We start from the raw sequence: 24,455 nt of genomic DNA, 5'->3' as shown, positions 1-24,455 counted from the left end.
GCTCGGAGATTGGGGTGGCATGCAACAATATTTTTCCTGAAATACCAGCTGGAAAGTCACACACCAACAAGACTGAAGAATACTCAGAGCATGGAGTTGTAGAAGGCTAACACAGAAGTTTTACCATTTTGTTCCTTGCTGTTGGGTACGTTTGTCCCCGCCTGGTGATTGGGTCTCTAAACTGGGAACCTGTTACTAAATTTGGAATCTGTCCCCAAATGGCTATTGGAAGGATCCTTCTTGTCATAATACCAAGTGGAGGGTTAATTCTTGGGCACCTTTCACAACTTCAGGAAAACAGGCCAGAAGCTCATTGGTAGTAAACAAACAAAAGAAAAGCGCTGCTGGATCAGATGAAAAGTCCTCCAAGTTTAGCGTTCTGTTCCCACAATGACCGGCCAGATGCGTGTGGGAAGCCTGCAAGCAGGATACATGTGCACCTAGCACTCTCCCACTTGTGTTCCCCAACAACTGATATTCAGAGGCATAACTTTGATATTGGAGGTAATATATTGCCACCCTGACTAGTAGCCAGGGATATCCTTACATTCCATGAACTGGTCTAATCCCCTGTTAAAGCTATCCAGATCACATCCTGTGATTGGCAAATTCCATAGCTCATCTGTGCATTGTGTGCACTTCAACTGTCTGCTCTGAATCTCCCAACATTCAGCTTAATTGGAAAACTCTGGGTTTGAGTACCATGGGAGCAGCGTGGAGATTCTTTCTGTCCACTTGGCTCCACACCATGCATGTTCCATAGTTGGCGAGAATTTCCACAACACAGAGGAGGCCATATTTAACCCTGCTGGTAAACCAAGAGTATGAACTGCGCACCTACTTCAACCAGTGGAAACAAGAACTGTATACACAGCCAACAGAGAAATACCTTGCTGTGATTATTCCCTTATCATTGAAATTATGGACCCTTCGATAGAATAACTGAACACAATCCCTTTGATTCTATCCTTCTTGCATGGCTGGGTGCTTCCATTCAGGCCCAGATTCAGAAGCGAGGTACGCCACGGAGAGGAGAACATCCCAAATGGGAATACACGGTTGCTGTCTTCTCCCAGCTGTTGGTGTCCTTCACACAGGCATGCCAGTGACACAGAGCTCTTGTCATTTGCCTCAGCTTCAGCAACAGATCCTAAGAAGCTAGCTGCTGACTCAGTGCTCCTTATGGGCATCTCTCCTTAACAAGTTCTTGACCTGTGCTTCAGAGGAATTGGAGAAAGTACGGTAATTCAAAGGGTAGCACACCAAGTCTCCTTTCTAAGGAGACACACAAAAACCACTTCGGAGCCTGCTTCACCACCTCCCGGGTCCATCTACCATCAAACCTCCTGGGAGAAGGATCGTGATGACCTTTTTTATAGTTTGATATTGTTTATTATATTTAGGGGGGTGTTTTTTAAATGTAGTTCCATTGGCTTGGAAGAATCTGTATCCTGAAAGGCAGGGTACCGTATAAAGAATTGAAATAAATAAACAAGAAATGAATGCATCCTTGATCAAAGCAAGCATGCCTACCGGTAGTGTTTTTTCTTTATGGTGGGGGACAGGGGGATATTTCTGTAAAGATGCCTTAACTAGTGATAACTCTTGGAAAAAAGCTGGTTCTGTGAACATCCTTTTATTTTTCTGGATATTTTGTGGCTTTCTGTGACTCTAGATATTGTCAGGATCTAGGCAAGGGCTCTGGGTGGCCATATTTAGTTCCATACCTGAAGGGTGAAAGCTCTGCCCTGGGGTCTCTGAGCTCAAGAAGCAAGGTGGCTGGAGCCTGAGAAACAGCAGACAGAAGGTCTTATGTTTTTCTTATGATTACACTGGAGGCAGGCTTCACCATATACTGGTTTTATTGAAAGTAAAATGTATCAACCTTTATGAACATATTGCTGAACCTCTTATATAATGTTCCTGGTGAACATTTTCACACGACCATGGAAACACATTGTGGCCTTTTGCTGAGTTTTTCAGTGGTTGCTGTGAAATTGTTCACCTACTCAGGAAGCATTGTTCTCACCATGTTTTGATTTCATGTGGCATCTGCAGGGAGTCAAATTTGGTACATAGTGTTGTGACATTATCCTATTTACTCTTAGATTCAGGGGCATTGTGTGGGCTTTGCCAGGGGTCTTTAGCTCCAGGTGCATAATTTTTTTAGTGGGTGTGAACCAGGAGCCCCCCACCACAGGTGCCCCCAGCACGGCCCAACCCAGTGCTCCTCTCCGCCCACCAAGGACCCCATCAGCTGGGCGGGCTTCCCCCTGTGTGGGCGGGCAGGTGGCTCAGTGTGGCCCTGCTTTGATCCAGTGGCAGTGGGGTTGATCCTGTGGCACCGGTGGCAACAGCTGGGCTACCCCGGACACCGACAACTCATATGTATATACCACCCTCTCACAAAATATCAGGGTGGTGCAAAGCAATATAAAAACATTTTGAAAATAAATTTCAAGCAGGACAGAATACCATTCCATAGCATGGGTCCAGCGACACTAAATGGCTGACTTCTGGTGAAGGCCAGTCCAGGCTCTGTGACATGAGGGACAGCTAACAGCATTCCTCCAGATCTCAGCAATCTGGCTGGGATATGAGGGCTCAGGGAGTACGTTTTGTGGAAATAAGTTAAGTGAACATGTTTTAAATGAGCAATTACAGTCAAATTGTGAGAGCAAAAAAGGTGCAAAGACCGTAAGTGATGGGGGAAGGGCGTAAGACCTGCTATTAACCAGTACTGGTCATTGCTGAATTATTCAAAGTGTAATGAAAGGAAGAGTGGTGGTTTTTTAAAAAAGTAATTTATAAACATACAAAACTAGAAAATTACATGGCAATTTAAAAACAGCATACAAAATTACAGAAAATGTGAAAAGCTTGTGGCAATTACAGCAATTATATACAGAGGAAAAAGAACTGCACTTAAAACAGGATTAAGCCAGGGAAAATGATGTAGAGTTATTGATACCCAAGTCTTTCTTATGTGCAGAACCACTGGAGCCCTACCCTTCACTTACAGGGAAGCTGTTAATTGAGCCTAACAGTAACAGTTTCAATGCAAAGTCTCCACAGGAAAAGAGCCTTTTCAGTGGTGGCATCATGGCAATGGAATGTTGTCCCCGGAGAGGCTTACCTGGTGCCTAAGTTGATGCTATTTTGGTGACAGGGGAAGAAGACTTTTTTATTATCACGAGACTTTTCTTCTGATTCAGCTTTAGTTTTATTTCTCCCCTTTGCCACATGCTTTTATGCTGCTACATTTTCTTGCTGTCGTATAGTGTTGTATGTATTTTTAAATTTGCTTTAAAAACTACATTGTTGTAAGCTGTCCTGAGAATCTGGTCAGCCTATAAACATTTAGACTAAAATAATTAAAAGAAAGAAAAGAAAAGAAAAGAAAATGTGTATATATTATATAGCAATTGCATAGAACCTTTGACCCTCCACATATTGTTGAACTGCAACTTTCTCTTACCCTGACCAAGCTTGCCAGGGCTGATGGGAGTTGTAGTTCAGCAATATCTCGAGGGTCAGAGGCAAGCTTCCCCATACCTATAATACAGAATTGTGGCTAGATTTCTAATTCACTGCAGTTTAACAGTACCACAACCACAGTAGGCTTACGGCATATATTTTGGGAAGTGTGTTTTCTTTTCCAGCTTTACATACCAGTACCGGGTTTTTGTTTTCTTGCTTTCAACAAAGCTGACAAATTATTGGCTCCGTTCTCACCTCAATCCGCCTCCCAGCTCCCCCCCTCCCCCAATGGCTGCCTGTCTTTATTATGATTTGGATTGTGGCGACGGCTACATGGACATGTTGACTGGATTCTTAATCACAGGCGCTTCATCCAAGTCAGAGAGGCTCATGAGCCAGGCAGGCCTTGGCACAGTCGTGAGAAAGGCAGAAACCCAAAGGATCAGATGGCATTAAATGTCGTGGTGCTGTGCTCTCTAGGAGACAATATGTCCTAGAGCCCAATCACACGCAGAGAGGCACGCCATTCCAGAACCGTCATTTAATGCAGCTACTCCGCAGGAGTACCCCAGAGACGTGACATTAACTTGGTCGCTCTCGATTCCAGAGGCACAGCATTAGCTAGGCTCCCTCCATCCAGCGCTCCTAGCAAATTGCTAAGAGGAACAAACTGGCCGAGGTGGTTAATAAAGCAGAAGAGATGGAGGTAGAGGCAATCGTGGGGAAAACAGGGACAGCGAGAGATGGGGGTGGGGTGGCATAGGAGAGATGTTGTGAGGTGATGGACAGAGCAGAGGCAGTGTGCTGGTGACACCTGTGCATTTGTTGGAAACACATGCCTAAGGCGCTGTGTGTGTGTGTGTGTGTGTGTGTGTGTGTGTGTTTGCACAGGCAGCTTAATTTCCCCCTCTTCCTTCACAACAGGATCTGGAGAGTTTTAAGGCCTGAAAGAGTCAGCAAGTTGTTTGTTCCAACCATCTGTCTCATTTCCCTTAGCAACAATTTGTCCTTCTCTTCTCCTTGGTGAAGTATCTGAAGCAAAGTCTGGCTGTTAACCCCCTCCCCCTCCCAGTCATTTTTGTGTCTTTCTCACCTCTGTTCGCTCTCTTGTAGGTCATTCCCTATATATCCCATACATAGATCTGTGACGTCTCCTCTCCATCTGTCCTTTGGGTATGATGTACATGCTAACATTCTGGGGGCGTGATGCTGAGAGAGGAAGCAAGTACATTAACATTCTGAGGGAGGGAGCTTTGAGATGTGCATGAGATGTACTTGGAGGTATACAAACTTGGTATAATATTGCTGTGCATTGGCCTCGTTCACCCATCAGATTCAGCCGCTCTTTAAAACGAACTATGGTTTAATTCACACAAGCAGCGTGATGGTCTACTCTACGCTACTCAAAAGGTCTCACAATGCACTTCCCCTGTTCCTGGTGCGCTGTGGATGAAACGAGCCAGAGTGTGGTTTCTTGTGTCAGCTGAATTAGGGTTCGTGGTTTGTTTCCCTCCCAACAAACCACAAGTGGTAACCAAAGTTTGTTCTTGGTTTGCTGCTCATGGCTTGTTTGAGGAAAATAAAGCCACGCGTTCAGGATGGGATGACTGAACAAACCACAACAAGACTCTGGCTTGTTTAGTTCTTATTTATTTATTTATTTATTTATTATTTAGGAGTACTTATATCCTGCCTACTAACTGACGTTTCCAGGGTGGCTTACAATATATTTTAAACACAATAAAATAGACAATGATGCAGTAGTCACTACAGAAGGGCAAAGGGGTGCATAAAAGCACCCCCCCATTCTTTGATGGTCCAACCATGATGGCCATTCTACAGCTGCCTCTCCTGGCCTAGAATGGATTGTTGAAGCAGCTAGATATTAGTCTCACACAGGCCAAAACTTCCTCATTGCGTGGCTGCTACTCTCTCCCAGCCTCAGGCGGCAGATGCAGGAGGTCCTGGGAGAGCAAAGATGTCCCAAGCCTCCGTCCCATTCCTCAGATGTTCCAACTGCCCATTGACTCCACCACCCTGCCTACAACTATGAAACACAACCTAGGTCATTCATTCGGCTCCCCGTATGCTAATACTATTGAGCTCGACTCATTCTACAGCCTCAGTTAAAAATAACATTTTAATGAAGGGCTTGTTTACACTACTGCCTTTTTTTATCCAGGGTTTTTCTCAAGGCACAACTATGCACAGGGTAGCCCCTGCTCCTCATGTTTGTTGAAGAAGGCTCCAGATTATATCCACAGCGCAAGAAAAGATGTTCAGGCATTACATCACATATATACCTTGGGGGGTCGCTGCTGATGTCACATTTGTTTGTTTAATTTGTATACTGCCCTTCATCTTTAGATCTCGGGATGGTTCACAACATAAAAATACAATATAAAAGCACAAAATAACATTATAATAGCAAGAACAAAACCCTTCTGCAGCAGCCATTCTGCCATTTCAGTGTCAAACCATGCATTTATGGCACAGTGCAATTCTTGCAAGTGATTTTTCTTCTTTTTTAATAGATCAACTTCGGAAGGTGAAAAACATTGAAGCCCTGCCCTGTGCATCCTGAGTGACATCCCAGTAAGGTCTGCCACAAGATATGCATGTGTTAGGTGCAAGACCACAGGGGATATGGCAGACAAATATTATGTAAGTCAGGCTTCCTCAAACTGCCCTCCAGATGTTTTGAGACTACAATTCCCATCATCCCTGACCACTGGTCCTGCTAGCTAGGGATCATGGGAGTTGTAGGCCAAAACCATCTGGAGGGCTAAGTTTGAGTAAGCCTGAATTGTAAGTAGTGCAGTGTAGAACCAAGAATAATTAGGATGACCTTGAAACACCCAAGAGTTCACTTCTAACAATAGTGTATATGCAATTTGGAGCAATAAGAGAAGCCAGTGTCTAACATCCTCATTAAACTATGTTAATTATCTGAGGGAAATGTCTTAGCAGAAAAATTACAGATTTCTGTGATATTGGACAATACCAAAGGGAGAATATTTTTTTTTTAAAAAAAAAATTATACTTAAGCCTCTGTGGCTAGCACTCTATGTTTAGCATGACTCAGAGTTTGAAGAATAGCTAAAGGATCAATTTGTCTATAGAGTTATTAGCAACTGGTGTGCTCTGAATTACCAAGTGCGGCCAGTAGAGAAAACTGGTTAGAAGCAAAAGGCCGGCAACTATGCATAATGTAGGTAGCATTGCAACTGGACTTGCAAAGATTTTACCACCCTGCTCCACTCCAGGCATCCAACAGGGGAAATCTAAAAATGCTGTTTGAATGATTAATACCTTCTTACTACCTTCAGCATCATAGAATCAGCCAGTAGTTCAAGAGCATGGATTTATGTCTGCAGTGCAATCAGACATTTTCCTCTTGAGAGTAACACAATTTAAGAATTGCAACAGACCATTCTCAAAATAAGTCTGTTAAGTAGGAGAATAGGAATGTTAAGACCAATGCTCTGGAAATATTATCAACACCACATATTTCATGTATTAGTTCAGTAGCAGAAGATGACATCTAAATCTATATAGAAAAATAAAAAGTCTCATACAGATCGTAAAATATTATTTGATTGCAGGGGACGAAGCTGAGTTGAATCCCAAATCTGTTGCATTTTAACCACACAAGCAGATTACTGGACTGTATAAAATAAAATTGTGACAGTTACTCATTTTCCTGTAAACAAAACAGAAGTAAACTATCATTATGAGATTAATATGGATATTTAAAATCAGGTATTGTGAGAAACATGCCATTATAATTCATGTGCCTATGGAAGGAAACATAGAATTAGTGTACCAAAACAGAGAGTGTGGCACATTCACACTGATCAGCTTTAGCACCAGGACAAGCTTTTTAATTCAGACCAATGTCTTGAGAACTTTGGCCATTTTTGCCTCACTGTATTTCAATTTGAATTTGCATGCCTCTATGCACATTGGACTGCCCACCTAGCAGTTCGAAAGCACCCTTAAGTGCAAGTAGATAAATAGGTATCACTTTATAGCGGGAAGGTAAACGGTGTTTCCATGTGCTGCGCTGGTGCTGGCTCGCCAGCTGCAGCTTCGTCATGCTGGCCACATGACCCGGAAGTGTCTTCGGACGGCGCCGGCTCACGGCCTCGTGAGCGAGATGAGCACACAACCCTAGAGTCGGACACGACTGGCCCGTACGGGCAGGGGTATCTTTACCTTTACCTTTTATGCACATAGGAAGGGACGCGGGTGGCGCTGTGGGTAAAACCTCAGCGCCTAGGACTTGCCGATCGCATGGTCAGCGGTTTGAATCCCCGCGGCGGGGTGAGCTCCTGTCGTTCAGTCCCAGCTCCTGCCCACCTAGCAGTTCGAAAGCACCCTTAAGTGCAAGTAGATAAATAGGTACCGCTGTATAGCGGGAAGGTAAATGGCATTTCCGTGTGCTGCTCTGGTGCCGGTTCACCGGAGCAGCTTCGTCACGCTGCCCACGTGACCCGGAAGTGTCTGCGGACAGCACTGGCTCCCGGCCTCTAGAGTGAGATGAGCGCACAACCCTAGAGTCTGGCAAGACTGGCCTGTACGGGCAGGGGTACCTTTACCTTTATGCACATCGGAGGGGGACGCGGGTGGCGCTGTGGGTAAAACCTCAGTGCCTAGGACTTGCCGATCATATGGTCGGCTGTTCGAATCCCCGCGGCGGGGTGAGCTCCCGTCTTTCGGTCCCAGCTCCTGCCCACCTAGCGCTTCGAAAGCACCCCTAAGTGCAAGTAGATAAATAGGTACCGCTTTATAGCGGGAAGGTAAACGGCGTTTCCGTGTGCTGCGCTGGTGCTGGCTCGCCAGAGCAGCTTCGTCACGCTGGCCACATGACCCGGAAGTGTCTGCGGACAGCACTGGCTCCCGGCCTCTTAAGTGAGATGAGCTCGCAACCCCAGTGTCGGGCACGACTGGCCCGTACGGGCAGGGGTACCTTTACCTTTTATGCACATTGGAATGGCTTGGTGTGTTTTGAAATCTCCTATTTTGTGTACAAACCATTGGGCAGACAGGGTCAGCTTCATCAGGTGCTTTAAACATTTCCACCTTCTCCCATGTAGGTTCAGTAGCCTGAAGTCCCAGGAGAGATGTGCTCTGGCTGAAGCAAGGCTGAGAAAGAGGGAGAGATTCCATCATGGCACTTGCCTTGTCTGCTCATGATGCTTATGAGAAATGAACTATATGACGGTTGATAGGCACAGGGAGGAGTACAGGTGAGTAGAGTGCCAGAAGTGAATGATTCCAAAGTGCAGGTAGGAAGTGGGATTACACACACCCTGCTGATGTCATAGACTTAGGACCACCCCAACACATGTATTCTTTGTACACATCTGGGATTCATGCACCACACATTGAACAAGCAATGTTTCCAAGTTAGAAACTGCATCAAAATGCAGGGTTCTTTTTAGCAGAAACTCCAAGATATCTGTAGATCCTGACTAGCATTGTGTGCACATGGGCTAAAACAAGAACAAAAGCAGTTTGGAATGCCCTGGAGCTAGATTAACCACAAATGTGCACACAGCACAACACAGTAAACTACTCCTCTGGAAATGGTTTCTGCTGCATACAAAATCGGTTGCAGCAAGATTTAATGTCTGACAAATGGCAGGAAGAACATTACATGATTTACTTACCTTGGCTAAGGTCAAAGGTCACCACACTGCATCGATACCAAGCTATAAAGTATGACTGGAGTTTTAAGTAAATGTTACATAGCAACAGAAGTACTCATTGGAGTAGGAGTACTTGCATGTAGTTTTATAATAGGAGCGGTGTTTCCCACGGCTCGCAAGCCTCACAGCTGTCAGTCACATGACATCAGGTGATGAGTGCCAGGACTTCAAAGCAGGACACATGGCTTGCAAAGAGCCCTGCGTTGTGCTTTAAAGTGCTGCTGGACACCTAAAGTGGTGACTTCAAGTTTGTCTTCTGCAAGAACTGGCTACATGATCAAGTTGCCCATGGAGAACTTGGTTGTACAGCCTATCTAGTGGGCTTGGAGTCACCACCCGTCAGCTGATGGGATGGGACGTCCTGCCTGCTTTTGACATCAGGTGCACTGCCAGTGGGTGTAGTTTGTGTGAAACAGTCTTGTGGGCCAAATGGAGTCCCTTGCTGGGCTGAATTTGGCCTGCGGGTCAGGTTTCCGACCACTCTTTTATACTGATATATTTATACCTTACATATTTTCAAAAGCAGTTAGTTATAGAAACATATTTCACAGCTGCAGAATTGCCAGGGAATAAAATATTTTATTTCCAGAAAACAGCTGTAAGGGCAGGAAATAAAAGCTATAATCCTTGATGTAAGGTGATAAAAGCACAGTTCTATAGCATTTAATCAGGACACAAATTGTGGAACAGCATCAATATTTGATCCTGAAGATTTGTACAATATTAAAGTACAAAAAGAAATTAAATTGCAACTGGCAATATGACTTATTGAAGAAGAAGAAGAAGAAGAAATGACACAGTCCTATAGTAAGAAGCCACAGCAGGGTGGGAATAATTCAGAATTCCCAGCAACAAGTGGCAAATTATTTAATATTGCTTGAAGCAAGTGACACAAGTGTAAAGTTTGATAGGACTGATAAGCAGTGACAGGTTTGGCCTCTGGCATATACAGGCTGGGATAGTGCTTTATTTCTATAGCTGCTGTGAATCCTGTTGCTGTTGGTGGGCTGAGTAATGGAAGAGGCACTTGCTTACAATGACCACTGTAATGGAGCAAGTTCTAAACTATAACCCAACACCTGGGGGAGGGCAGAGGTGGTTTTAGAGCAGTGTGACCAGTCCAGTGCATTGGACGTTGAGCAGAGTGCCTGGTAAGCACTTGCCCAGGTACAGTAAGGAGGTGTGAGGGCTCTGTCGGGGGCCTAGAGCAGTGGCGAAGGAAGGCTCTCTGGCACCTGGGGCGGGGTGTCGAGGGGCGGGGCAAACCACCCACAGGGGTGGGACAAACTGCCTGGGGCACATGCGCAGCACTGATACAGACGGTGAATGTCCGGCGCCGATACAGACTGTGCTCGAGGTGCCCATAACAACAGCGCACCCTAAGCTGCCCTACAGTGAGTGTAGCCCTCGACCGACCGCCATTTTGTCATCCCCCTCAGGGTGACACCCGGGGCGGACCACCCCTTCCTACGCCCCTGGCCTAGAGTCCTCCTGCCTCCTTCCCAAAATCTAGTTAGTAGTTGCTCAGCTTTGGGAAGGAGACAGGAGGACTCTAGGACCCTGACAGAGCCCTAACGCCTCCTTCCCAAAGCCCAGCATGGCGGGAGGGCTGGGGGGGAGGCTGCCAAAACTGGAGCATCACCCAAGACTGTAATTATAGATAATTTTAGACTCGAAACTTAAGAGATGGTCCTCTTGACATTGTTATCATTATGTTTATTACTTTACCCACTTCAAAATGTGGTAAGCCAGTCCTACTGCATTTGGCAGTAATCTTGCTCCTTCTGCTAGTGAGGTTCTGGTCTTCTGCCCCCAGAGTTGAGCCCTGATGGTGCCACTGCCAAGACCTACTCCAGCAGTTTCCTAGAGTTGGTCTGAATGTTGCCCCGTTTAAAAGAGTTGCTTTATCTGCTCTGTATTTTAAATCAAGAAAATACCAGTAAAAGCACCGGGGGGCGGATATCAAATCCGCACTAATGGTTTATAATACCATCTAATAGGGAATTACAGAATAGTCACCAAGTATGGGGTTGGAGGCTGGTAGACAGTAGACATGGTTTACAACTTATTTTCTTTTAAATATAATTTTCGTATTCATTTTGCAGAAGCAAAAAAACAGGCCCAATCTGATGTTTCCCTGGTTTACCAGAAGATGGCGCTGATGAATAAGTGTTCCTTGAAACCTTATTTGGTATCAGCGTGGGTGGTAGAACAAACAGGTAAAAAGCTGTCATTGGTTCAATTTCCACTAGTGAGAGAGGCAGCAAGCATTCAGCATTTGTTATGTTTTTTGCATGCAAGTCACAGGGCTGTGCAAGCTTTTGTGCAAACCTAGTTGACAAACTAGTAGCAACATGCGACAAGACAGCAGCCTCTACACTGCAAACCAGGCCGTTCGCCAATCTTGGCTGCTGCTTAACAGAAGCAGGCAGAAATATAATCTCTGGCTCCTACTGACTCAGGCAAGCAAAGTCCTCCAAGCAAGGCACATTTTGTAGTAAGGAACAGCAACAAGCTAATTTCTCTTGTTACTGACACCAGCAAGGAAATCTGCCCGGGGTGGTTTCATGGAGCAAGGAGGTTGAGCCTTATCAGAGGGCTTGTCTATTGCTGTCAAAAATGACGTTCACTGCGGGCCTTCAACAAGAAGCCAAGAAATGTGGAGGATTCCGCCTGTGAATCATTAGCAAGCTCTGGCAGTGGAGGATATATTGTGCCTGTGCTCAGCCCTTTCTGAGGGCCCTGTTCGTTCACCTCACTAAACTTGACTATGTCCAAAAATATTATGGTGCTAAATGCAGAAGAATGAGTTAGCTTATCACATGAGTTATCTTTTTTTTTTTACTATTATATTGTTAAACAGTACTTTTTGTTTCTATATGTTGAAAAACAAACTTTATTTAAAGGAACCAAACGAATGAAAATTCAACAGTTTCTGTAAAATATTCATAGATATACATAAAATATATAGCATTTCTTTTGTGCAAAACTGTCAATTAACTTGTTGTCATTGTGTTATTCATTCATTCATTCATTCATTCATTCATTCCCTGCCCTTCATCCTAAGGTTCCGGAGTGGAGTTGCATCTTGCAAAATTCAATGCAGAACTTTTGATCGCTGAAATTGCTGAACAAATTAAACGTTCTTGAGATATAGTAGAATGTAAGTACTCTCTCTCTCCCCCCCCCTTTAAAATTATTGAATGACCTTTAACTGGTTGTATTCACAACTGATAAAAGAGAATTACATCACAATGTGATATCACTGATGTAAGGAACTTCTCTAAAATGTATGCTGGTTTGGTTGGAGTACATTAGGAGGCACTAATACTTCTGAATACCAGTTACTGGAAACCACAGGAGGGGAGAGTTCCCTTATGCTTAGATCCTGCTTGGAGGTTTCCCACAGGCATTTGGTTGGTCACTGTGAGAAGCGGATGCTGGACCAGACAGGCTATTGGCCTGATCTGGCTTGCTCTTCTTGTGTTCTTTTTGCATTATCAACATTTGGAGGGCATCCCATTGGCTACCTCTGCCTTAAGATTGCTTGCTGGTGGTAGCCTGGAAGTAGAGTTCTAATACCAAGGCCACCCATGGCTTCACATTCTACGCTAGCTTTGAAAATGTGGTTGTTGTCTCATGTAAATAGAATTTATTCCTCACGGGGGGGGGGGGGGGTTCCAAAAACAGACAATGTGAACAGTCTTCTTTGAGCAGTCCTAGCAAGTTCAAGATGCAAAGGCTGATGTCCTCTGTACACTTATTCTGAATAAAATTTCATTTAAATCAATAGAACATTAAGTAAATGTGATTAGGGGTGGGTTGCAATGCTGCAAAGAGGCCTAACAGACACAAATAAGCCACCAACACGCCTGGAATCTCCTAAACAGAATTCCCTTTGGTGACTCAGTGCATGATTTTGTATTCTTTGCTGTGGTGCTTTTATTTAGCAAAACCTGCAGCAGAGGCATATGTAAGCAGTCAAGTGCTGCTTAACAAATGGGCCCTTTCCTTAAGGAACCAGACAAGAAAAAGTCCTAAGTTGCACTGAACATAAAATGCCTGTGTAGTAAAAGGTACTAGTCGCAATAGCATCTAGCAGTTACTGCTGTGTTTATTCCCTATTTATTCTTTATGTACACTATAACGTAAGCAAAACAGTCTACCCCAAGGAACATGCCATCTAAATCTCAACAAAAGGGAGACAATGGAAGGACAAGAAGGGAGGGAAGATAGAATCATGGAAACTATGAATGCAGTTAGCTTAGTATTTCTAGGAAGTGAAGGTTAAGAGTCTTCCTGGAAAATGTATTTTGAAGAGAGATTTGACAGGAAAGAGGTGGCATAAGGAGCTGGCAATGGTGAATGGGTGGAGTTGTTTCAGATTGCAAATCTATGCACCCTTATCTAGATTTGATACTTGCTTCTGAATAGGAGCTAAGATGCATCTGGTTCCAGGCAACTCATTCATCCCGGATCTTAATTAAAGTGGGCAATCCTATGATCACACATAAGTGGCCTGCCAAGGTGGTGGAACTGAGATATACACTTGGGAGAGGAGGGTGGGGGATAGGCCATGTCTTATTTCTTTCTCCAAATTCAAACTGGAAAACCTCCTTTTAGCTTTTCCTTCCTGTCCCACTTCCAAACTCTGATGGACACTACAACAGGAAGACAGTGAAAAGGACTGCATCAGAAGGTGGTAAACTTTCCTTCAGTGGAAGTTTTAAGACACAGGTTGGATGGCCATCCATTAGAGATTCTTTAGCTGTGCATGGGGGATTCTTGCATTGCATGGGGTTGGACTAAATGACCCTTGGGACCCTTCCAATGCTACAATTCTATGATTCCGAAGAGTGGAGAAGTATTCTAGAGCAATAAGCACCACTTAGCTTCTTCTGTTAAGTCTCTGGTTACAGACCAGGTTAGTCAGGCAAAACCACAGCGAAAGACCCATTCACATGAATCAAGGCAGCTAATGATCTGTTCTAGGAAAATGATCCCACTGTCTTATTTCTGTCTAAAAGATGTATATTGTTGCTGTTCAAATGCTTTCCCTTTTATTCAATTAAAGTCCTTGCTTTTTAGTCTGCTGCATCCAGATGGTAGTTTCTTCCAGAGTTAATTTAGCACTTAAACATTTATCTGGAAGTGGAGATAGCAAAGTATCTCAAGAAAGAGGGAGGAGGGTTGCTAAGTGAACAACTTGTTTCCAGAGTGCTGCTGGTGTATTTTATTGTTTATTGTTCATTTTAGTTATTAAATTTGTATACTGCCAATTGGACTCCCTACTTGATTGAATAAACATTTCTTGTATTAAGTCACACCTCTTGACTGTTAAAAGCGAACCATTAAATGAATATTTCTTGAAGCCCAAGCCTGTACTGTTAAGCTACTGTTCTGCATTTTCATCACAAACTTCTTGTGGACAATTGCCTGGACGTCACTATTTTGTTGATGTGTAACTTATCCTTTTATTAAAGACTTCTGAAGAACTGTCGAAGGCCAGCCTTCCCAAATCTTTCATTGCTGATTTCTGCAGCTCTGGGCCCTCCCTTCCTTGGCCTTGTCATCTGTCCATCCCAAGGGACTCACATTTCCTACAGAAACTGACAGTGGACGAGCATGTAAAACTGCATTCTGGATTTCTGCCCCTGGTTACTGGCAGAGCTGCAGGATGCCCTATAGCACTTACTTTGAAATTATGTTTTCCTGGTAGAGGATCATCTGTAACTTGTTGTCATAGATGGAGTGCAACAACAATCCTCCCTGCCTCCACAGCAAGAGAAAGAAAGAAAAGTAATAAGCAATTTCTTTCACAATTACAAAAACCAAAGGCAAGTAATTGTACTCAATAATTATAACTTGGAGTATTATTTGAGATGATTGGACGAGTGGGAGTGACTACCTGCCTGCCACAAGAGGGGATTGTGAAGTGCCTAAGGTGGGAGGTTGTACAGTTTTGTGGAACCCTGGGGCGTGCTCACAGAAGCTGAGGGTTCCATGGAACTCTGGGTAAAAAAACCAACCCTGTGCTACAGAAATAAAGTAACTATTTGTGAATCTTTCATGAGGCTGCCAAGTATTTGTAAATCTTTCAGGAGGCTAACTATATTGAGTCAGGAGCCAAAGAGAATCACGGAACATAGAGCACATTACAGCAATTCAGACAATTGGATTGTAACCAATGCATGTGTCACTGAGGGAAGACCTCCACTGAATGACTGCTGTTCTCAAAGGTCCACTGAATTTGGGAAGCAACTTGCAGGGCAATATTATATTATTATATAGATGTGATCAGAACTGCAGGTCCACTGAAGTGGAACAAGCATATGGAAGCTCACTGGGAACTGTATTTTAGATCCTGGCCCCTGGGCATGCTTCCTTGTTCTCAGTAGTTCTCAGTCAAGCCTGAAAATTCCTCAAGACACAAGGAACAATAAATGCACTGGATTATTTCACATTGTCAAATGACAAATGTCAGTGCATTCCTTATGCCCTTGCTGCTCCTTCTTATGCAAACTGACTCCTCCACGAAACAAAAAACTTATTGCACCAGTCTGCCACCACTCAACTCTCTCCCCCTCCCCCTTTCCTACTGTATTGTTTAATTAATGCCAGGGCTCTGGAGTGAAAACTGTTTTTCATATCAGAGCTAACCTCAGATTTAGGAGGATAAACAGGTTTCTAAGCATGTGCAGAGAGCTCTTCCTTCGACACTGAGAAACCACTGCTCCCCTCCCCCCCAATTATTAAAGAGCAAGGGTCCCTTTCATGGGACATGGCAAGGATTCTAGACAGGCTCGAGCATAGCAAAGAAAAACCTCGTTTTAGGAATTTAGCAGCGAAGGAAGGCTTCTCTTTCCCCTCTCAGCACCCGCCTCTCTTTGCCCCGAGGTGCGTGCAATCGGCCGCCCCCCCCCCGCCCCCGCGAGGCCTCCTCTTTTCGCCAGCTCGCTTCGCCAGGCCCGCGCTTCCCGACAGCAGAGGGCGCAGGAAGGCCCCGCTGTCGCCATAGTTACCGCTGGGTGCGTAGCGGGACTTACGGAGCTGACGCAGTGGGCGGCCCGGCGGGCGGAGGCGGCCCTGGCACGAGCGGAGGCGGCATTAGAGAATTGGGGTGGCGGGGTGCGGGGTGGCTGCCGAGCCCCGGGATGGAGGCGGCAGCGGCTGCGGCTTCGGCCCGGTGGCGGCGGCGGCGGAGACGGCGGCAAAGGGGTGAGCGGCTGCGGGAGAGCGGGGTGGGGCGAAGGGAGGGCGGGTGCCCCCTCTGTCGCTGCGGGCGAGGAGGGAAGGCGCGCCCCTGGCATGAGCGGGGCGGGAGGCAGGCGGGGCGGGGGGCGGAGGACACCTCCTCTCTCCTTCGCGGCGAAGGGAGGCCGTTGCGTCTCCCGCGCGGGAGCGAGCCGAGAGGCGCCCCTGCCCTGGCATATGGCAACGCGGCGGCAAGGCAGCGGGTGCCTTCGCCTGCCCGCCCCCGCAGCGCCGCCGCTGCCAGAGGTGGAGGGCCCCGTTGCCATGGTGAACGGGGAAGCATCCCGAACCCCGGCACCGCCGCTCCGCCGGCATGGCAGCAGGACGGGTAAGGAAGCAGCGCGCCCTGGAGCTCTCCTGCTGCCCAAAAAGGTGCCCTCTCTGCCCGCTTCCCCTGATCGGGGAGGGGACCGTGCGGGGCAGAGCCGGCGGCTCGGAGCGGAGGGAAAGGAGCAGGACGTGGGGGCGGAGGAGGAGGCGGAAGCGCATCCTCGGGTGGCTTTGGCAATGGCTTTTCATGTGGCCTTGGGCTGCGTCTCCCTTCCTCCCCCCCGGGTCCGCCCAGCGTCCTCTGCCAGGACTAGGTAGGGTGGGCTGGTTGCGAGATTCATTTGGGCTTCGGGAAATCGAGAAGCCGGGGTTGGGGCTCCCGGGTAGCAGGCGCAGATGGATGTGCGCGCGCGTGCTTGCGTGGAAAGGAAGGAATTTTGTGGCCTTCGGCACAGCAGTTTTGTAACGATCCGTTTTTGCTGAATTTAATCTGGACACTCAACACCACGGTGGTTTCAGTTGGGCTCATGCTGGCCCTTGGCGGAGCTGGCGGTCTGAAGCTACTTCCTTAATATATTCTGGTGTTCCTGTCTTGGATTGCAGGAGAAAATGTCATTCGCCTTTGCATGTGCATTATGGGGGCTGGATTTGTATTAATAGGCATTTACTTTGCAGGAAAAGGAGGACTCTTTCTATATCTTGAGGGAGTGGGGGAAGGAACTGGTCCTTTATATCTGAGTGGGTTGTCTCCACAAGAACATACCTGCTGGGCCTGAATATCAGGCAATATTATCACTGGGTGCAATCTGTTGAAAGTTGCATGTGCTCAGATTACATTGAAATGTAATGAGACCTTGCAGTATTTAGTGTGATCCTATGCATGTTTGCTCAGAAGTCCTTTTCAATTCAGTGGATACTTCTGTGTGTTTAGGATTGTAGCTTTAGTTCCATTGACTTGCACAGAATTTAAGCATGCCTCATTTTGATAGGACATCGTGTTTATGTTTAGATTATTAGGTTTGGCTTAGTTCAGTTCAGTTTATAAAATTGTGAATTGCATCCCTTAACCAGTGGAAGCCCCAAAGAAACTTAACAAGCAATAAATAAAATGCAAAAAATACAATATATATGAAAGTATTCCTTAAAACAATAGAATGCAAACATACTGCAGAATTCTTCCAAAATATCATCTAAAGAATAAGTATCCCCATACAAAACTAGAATTGACACCAAATGACCACCAAAAGCCAGGTCACTATCCAGATGCCCGGAAAAATAAATATGTATTTGCCTGACAGCATGACAGTGTCACCACCAGAGGAGCTTCCCTGAGGAATATTTTCCATAACTGGGGGCTGCCACAGAAAAAGCCTGTCTTCTTGTTGCCATGCTTTGGACATCTCTTGGAGGGAGTACACAGAGAAGAGACTCAGATTGATATATTTATTTCACAGGTTTACAGGAAGCTGCCTTATCCTGAGTCAGTCGACTGGTCCATCTAGCTCAGTACTGTCGACACTGACAAGCAGCAGCTGTCTAGGGTTTCTGACGGGAACATTCCCAGTCCCGGCTGGAGATACCAGGGATTGAACCGGGGATCTTCTGCATGCAAAACATGTATTCTACCATTGAGGTACAGTCCTTTGTATATATTTATATCCTCCCTTTCCTTCAAGAAGCTCAAGGTGGCATACATGCTTCTCCCACACCCGCTTCATGCTCACAACAACCTTGTGAGGTAGGCTAGGCTGAGAAGCTGTAAGTGGCCCAAGCTGAGTAGGGATTTGAACCTTAGTCTCCCAGATTCTAGTTCAGCACCCTTATTGTAGGATCCTGGTAGATTCATATGGAGGGAAATGGCTATAATTGTCTAGAAGTCACACACTGAGATCAGAACAAGACAAATTTTGGAACATACTGCCTCAAAAGCCTTACAAGACACAGGCAAAAATTGTTAAAATGGAATTGGGGGATAAGCCTATAGCCAGGTTGCAACTATGGTGTGTGTTTCTACATGCTTGTGATCTGGACTGGACAAGTACCCACTTGAGGGGCATTTTATATTAATATTACATGTGCTTATTAAAAGACGCAGCCAATGATCTGATTGTGGATGTGTGAAGGATGCCTGTGGGAAGGGTGGTCAAATGGTGAATGTGTTTTAAGACTTTGGAATACAATGTTAATGGGTGGATCGCTAATTCAGTGCACTGGATTATGCCATTTCTTTGGTTGATGTGCAGAGGTATTCCTAGAGAAGACAGTGCTGCTCACAGTGAAAATAGATAATAGAGCTGCTTTCTATGAGTGTAAATGGGTTAACGTTTGATATACTAGTGATTTCTTAGATCAAGTGCTCCCCTCCCCCCTTTGTTTGATGACCTGGCACAATTACTTAATTCTGCGCTGTTTCTACCAAAGTCTTGCTAGACAGAGCATGTCATGAAATTCAATGTTTTAATAAATAATTGAGAGTATTCTGAGGACTGTGTGTGCTATGATATCAAGGCTCACAAACCTTCTGATTAAGGAATGTACATTTTGTTTCATTCATCTGTTACAAAGACATCCTCGTGATAATAATGAGCTTAGTGGAACAGATGATTTTTGCCTTTTTTAAGCAGAGAGGTCATACTGTTAAGGATTGTATTGCCTATTATGCTACATTCATCCAAACTAAGATTAACAGCACTTATGATACTTCTGTTAGGCCTTGCAAATTTTGTCCCTGCTCCATCTGTAAAATAGCACAGATAAGCTCCTTACTGCCAATAGAATCTTATTATGTTGATCAGAACTTCTGCTGAAGGCGAGCTCGGAAGACTGAGTCCCCCCAGGTCCCCCACCCCCCTTTCACTCATTGCAAAGTGAAATTGTATTCAGCACTGGTGGTGAAGCTACAGCCACTAAGTCCACAATAGGGTTTTGGTAATAGTTTTATTATATCGGCTGCAAGCCATCCCATACTCTGAAATTCAGTGTTCTTCATGAGATGAAGTGCATTTTCAGCTGTTGGCTGGGCCTTATTTAGCGTGCTTTACTTCTGTATTGTACTGTGATGTAAGTAGAGAAGTTGCTTGCAAGCTACTGTTGGTCTTATTGATCAGAGCCCCACCCTTCCTTCTTTCATCCTGCCTATTAGCAATACCACGTCATATCTTTGACCATGATGTTTCTTCAAAGAAAAAGACAATTTATAAATTTCAAAAGAAAAGGGTTCCACGCATTGCTAAAAAATTGTGCCATTATCAAGGTTTAAACTGTTCTGGGTTTCACCCTGCAATAATCTATTTTCAGTACTAGGGGTAAGCCCTCTAATATGTGAAGAAAGAAATAAAAGTGCTTCTGAAGATGTACTTTTACATTAGTATTAAGTTACTGCAGTGGGCACCCATCCTTAGAAGTGAGGAGAAATGGATTCCAGGGCAAATGCCTTTACTCCCATGCAGACCTTACTACCCCTGCACCAACTCAGTTAATAAGATGTTTGTGGGGGTGTTGCAGTGTTAATACTGCAGCAGAGACTGGTCTGCTGTATGAGTCGTGCTCATTGTGGAAAAAGGCACTACTGTAAACGGAAGCAACAGCAAAGTTCAAAACTATTTGACACTTCAATGCTCATAGTTCTGACATCGCCAGCATGGCACTCGTGGGGACAGTGGAACCACTGTGCCTTCCCCATGGCAGCTGTGGATTCTGTTTAAGTGCTGTCCTCACTGCCCCTTCATCATTAAGTGACTTCCCCTACCATGAAACATACATGGAGTTGAAGGAGGAGGTTGGGAGCATTAAAAGCTTGGAACAACATCTTAGCAGAAGAAAAGAAGAAACATACATGACTGAGAGGATAGGAGGGCAAGGGAAACAATCTGGGAGACTAGAGGGAAGAAAATGTAGCACCTGGGGAGGAGAAAGTGGGATGCCACAGGAATTGGAGGAGAGAGAAAGGGAATACTCCACTTGGAGTAAAAGCCAAGGGATAGGAAGAGTTGCTCTATTTGTCATGCCTGTGGATGCCCACAGCAATTACACCAAAATATATAAATGAAGTTGCAGAAGTGGTGGTCAGACTGTGCCTTATTTTCAGGGCTTAGCTTGAAAAATGATGGAGTATGCAGCAATGATTTGGCCAAGCTTGTAATGGAAAACAGAGAAGTGTGTATCATCAGGCAGTTACATCTCTACAACACTTCTGCATTTCTGAAAAAGTGATTGCTTGTACAAATATATAGTTGTTTGCCTCATCACACAGACCTCACATACTGATTTCTGATACTATACTCCAGTGTAATAGAGAAGTTACTGCATTTTATATTGGGTAGCAGGAGGAAACTTCTGTGTGGTCGGATTGTGCAGAAAATGCTCTGAAGTGGTGGCAGCTGGGAAATAATAGAATTACAGGATAGCATAAACTCCTGTATTGGTAAGCATACACCTGGCATAATTTGGTTTTTTCATTGGTTACTTCGGTTGCTGCTAGGCAGTATCTGTATGGTGAGCTGTGTTGGTAATAATGTATAAGTATAGCTGAAAACATTCCAGTGGTTTGAAGCATTCAAACTGTAATTTATTCTGTATGGGAACAAGGAGTTTTGCTCATAGAACCACTGTTTTGAATGTGTTTGTGCAATCTGTTAGATAGCACATGTGAAATCCTAGTAAAAATGACACCACTACCATATCAAACTCATTTTATGAACTACTCATGCAGCATTTTTTCAAAAAAAGAACACAAGCAAGGCTACCACCTTCCCTTGTGGTAATGGTACACTGATTTATGAATCTCTTACCTTCCACCTTAATTCTTAGGTCTTTGACAGCGACACATTGTCATCAGTGTTGAAACATATCTGCCCTTCCCTAGGTAGGTAGGTAAGTAGGTAGGTAGATAGATTATAGATAGATAGATATACATCATCCTAGGTAGCAAAGCTTTCCTCCTCTACAGCATGGTGACTGTCATATATTGTGAATGTATTGAATAGGAGTTGGGGGTAGTCCACTGTAATGGCAGAAATATAGTTGAACCATGTGTAGTGTAAGCTGGTAGTGTGATTAAGCTCTAATAGTCTTTAGGCCAAAGGAACAAGCTACTGCCCACACATGCCAGAAAGTCTAGTATTTTGAAGCAAGCCTTAAGTAGGCTATTCTCTGTCTATTAAATGCAACCAGTCACTTCACAAAGCTTACTTATTATTTTGTAATCCTAATAAAGACATTGCCCAGCTGTGGATTTTGAAGTTTATAAAACTTGACTCAGGAAAACATACATGGACGAAGTCTTACTGGAAAGTGTAAATAATCACATGCTTGTAGCAGGAACTACTGACTTAAAGTTGAAGAGTCATGTAAGTAATCTGACAATAACTGTTGAAACGGATGTTTAACTTCTCTATTGGTGGAGCTTAGAGGAGAGTAAGAAAGCTAGTTCCTCAAATGATTACAAATGATGGTTTTCATTTTAAAGAACTGAAAACAATTGTGTAATTAGGGAGAATAATCAGCAATGTAGATATAATATCTGGGTACATAACTTTCTGCTATTGAATCAGAAATAATGATGCTAAATGAGTACAGATAATTACGTCCCCCACCCACTTTCTGTAAAAGAAATATTCCAGAAAAGACAGGTACAGTTATTGAAATGAATTCAACGTAGCACTATGGCAATCTTTCAGTCAGTGCAAGATTTTCAGCTTGCCAGATGGCATAACCCCCCCCCCCTCTTCTCCCTGAACGCTGTTCTGGGGTTCCTCATGACACCTCCCCCCAGCCAATTTCAGGGGGGAAAGCCCTGTTGCGCTAGTGGATATCCTTGGGTGGGCTTCTGCTGTGGGACTGGTTAGTTGAATCCTGCCCATTATATTCACTGTACCAAGTTTTGTAAGAAGACGCTTCATTTAGTATGTGTGTATAGAGTATCATGTTATTTGAAACTTTTGAAATGTATGTATGTAGATTTGAGTGTTGAGTTACAGTTACAGTTGCACTTGTTCATGTGTTGAGTAATACAGGAAACAATGTCATGATAGAGGGGCATTTCTTTGTCACTCAGTAATGTTGTAAATGTCTCTTAATACTGAAAGCTGAAAATATAATTTTTTAAAACTTTATCTCTCCCTCCTCTTTCACATATATAATCTACTTTCAACAGAATGCTATGGGCAAGAGATATGCCAGTGCTTATCTGTGAAATGTCTTAGGGCTCCTTGTGAGAATTAGCAACAGATTGTCATGCAACCCAAGTAACATTAATAATAATAATAATAATAATAATAATAATAATAATTTTTTATTTGTATCCCGCCCTTCCCGGCCGAGGCCGGGCTCAGAGCAGCTAACATCATAAAAACAACACAATATGCATAAAAACAGACATCAGTTAATTAAAATGCATCTTAAAATTAATTCAGACAAGTTAAAATCTGGGCAGGTGGCAATTATCAGGTTGGAGAGAGTTGCCAGGACCAACTGTTTCCACTGATCATACATTACAGTCTGAATGAGGATATCCTCGCAGTGTTGGTCTCCCAGAATGGGAAGCTAACAACCTAAGCCTAACCATGTCAGTTTGGAGGTGAGTCTTAATTTCCGTGAGACATGCTTCCTTATAAGTATACTTAGGATTGCAGTCATTTAATAGATCAGCTCTGATGCGTTCTAGTCAGCATCATGGTCAATGGGAGTTGTACTCCAAAACGTCTGGAGGGCACCAGGTAGGGGAGGTTGAAATAGATTGAGAAGCTGAGCCAACTTTTATTGATTATACTATGGGTGTGTGGAATAAACATCTGTCTCTCAGTGATAGAGCACACATTTTGTATGCAAGAGACCCCAGGTGCCATTGCACAGACTAGTCACTGTTCTACCATGTCTTTCACAATTAAACTCAGATCTTTAGAGCAAGGGAAACACTGTGAAGGTAAACAGCTATGCTATCATATTTAGTTAGTTCCCAGAGGTACATCTATCTTTGTGATTCTGTGTGTAAACAATGGAGATGTAGTGTAACATGTGCATTTGGTATAGAACATGTAAGTTGAAAAATGCTGCTGTAACTTCTATCAGTACTTCACATCTGTGTGGTATTCCCTGTACTTCAATCCATGCACATGTACTTCAGTGCATGTATAATGCTAATATATAATATTGCCATGCCAAGGCGTATGCATACATACAATATATTGTACTAGATTATGATGATCCAATATTTCTCAGGCAGATGGGTCAGTCCATGTGAATAGGCTATTGTTCCCAGTAGGCTTTGTGCCAGTATGTAACATCTTTTGGGGGCAAGTGAGCCATGGAAACAAATGCTATGGAGTTTATAGTTTTCCTTCCTTGGGGTGTGGTTTCTTTGATGTGAATCAGTGCCATGTGCAATGAACATCAATGGGAACTGCTTGAAAAACGTGAAAAAGCTATTTTGTCTTATGATTGAATGGTTTCTTACACATCATGCCAAAAGGAAGCTTTGCAGAATAAGAAACACACTAAATTTGAATACGTGAGTTGTTTCTTTTCAAGAAGTCACACTGAGATGGCAGATGCTGTCTAACTAGTTTTGCTGGAAAGCAAGCATTTAATAGGCTTAACATATACTGTAAGGCAGAGGTTTTCAACTTTTTTGAGTCCACGGCTCCCTTGACCAGCTACCTTCTTTCTGCAGCACCCCTGTGGGACTCAGGAGCTCAGTTATGTCACCCCTTGCCTGCAGAGCTGGCAGCCTCTCACCCT

At 44.3% G+C, this 24,455-nt stretch overlaps 2 protein-coding genes and 1 long non-coding RNA gene across 21 annotated transcripts in view; 2 read left to right on the top strand and 1 right to left on the bottom strand.

Annotated features, from left to right (window-relative positions):
• LOC308486125 overlaps positions 1-14,264 on the top strand; it is a 38,594-nt gene extending 24,330 nt beyond the window's left edge. Inside the window, exons 4-7 of the long non-coding RNA XR_013990957.1 lie at positions 6,015-6,080; positions 8,580-8,732; positions 11,300-11,907; positions 12,262-14,264. This is a non-coding gene — a long non-coding RNA (uncharacterized lncRNA). The remainder of the gene's footprint in view (positions 1-6,014; positions 6,081-8,579; positions 8,733-11,299; positions 11,908-12,261) is intronic.
• On the bottom strand, positions 6,512-16,714 carry LOC308486047 (uncharacterized protein; the record flags this gene model as incomplete). Of its 9 annotated transcripts, none has more annotated exons than XR_013990905.1 (3): positions 6,512-7,147; positions 14,890-14,963; positions 16,241-16,365. XR_013990905.1 is itself a non-coding variant. In XM_081022363.1 (3 exons), 3 exons carry the CDS (start codon positions 16,712-16,714, stop codon positions 7,123-7,125), a joined length of 609 nt encoding a protein of 202 aa, XP_080878489.1. In that variant the 3' UTR covers positions 6,512-7,122. The 9 variants fall into 9 exon arrangements, 2 of the variants coding, with proteins under 2 accessions (XP_080878489.1, XP_080878488.1); XR_013990907.1 differs by lacking the exon at positions 16,241-16,365 and adding an exon at positions 16,019-16,213; XM_081022363.1 differs by having other exon boundaries at positions 6,512-7,183; positions 16,241-16,714.
• DAGLA (diacylglycerol lipase alpha) overlaps positions 16,323-24,455 on the top strand; it is a 95,379-nt gene continuing 87,246 nt past the window's right edge. For 4 of the 11 annotated variants that reach the window (XR_013990782.1, XM_081021969.1, XM_081021962.1 and 1 more), the window contains exons 1-3: positions 16,695-16,776; positions 18,173-18,351; positions 21,934-22,066. The gene's annotated coding sequence lies outside the window, so the exon portion shown is untranslated. Of the gene's footprint in view, positions 16,413-16,694; positions 16,777-18,172; positions 18,352-21,567; positions 21,583-21,933; positions 22,067-24,455 lie in introns of those variants that run through there. The other 7 variants (XM_081021970.1, XM_081021965.1, XM_081021963.1 and 4 more) reach the window with 6 other exon arrangements.

The sequence above is a fragment of the Podarcis pityusensis genome, assembly GCF_964106645.2.
Source record: "Podarcis pityusensis genome assembly, chromosome: 1".
Classification (NCBI taxonomy): Eukaryota; Metazoa; Chordata; class Lepidosauria; order Squamata; family Lacertidae; genus Podarcis; species Podarcis pityusensis.
The sequence above is the reverse complement of the archived record's forward strand: the minus strand, read 5'-3'. Positions and strand labels throughout refer to the sequence as shown.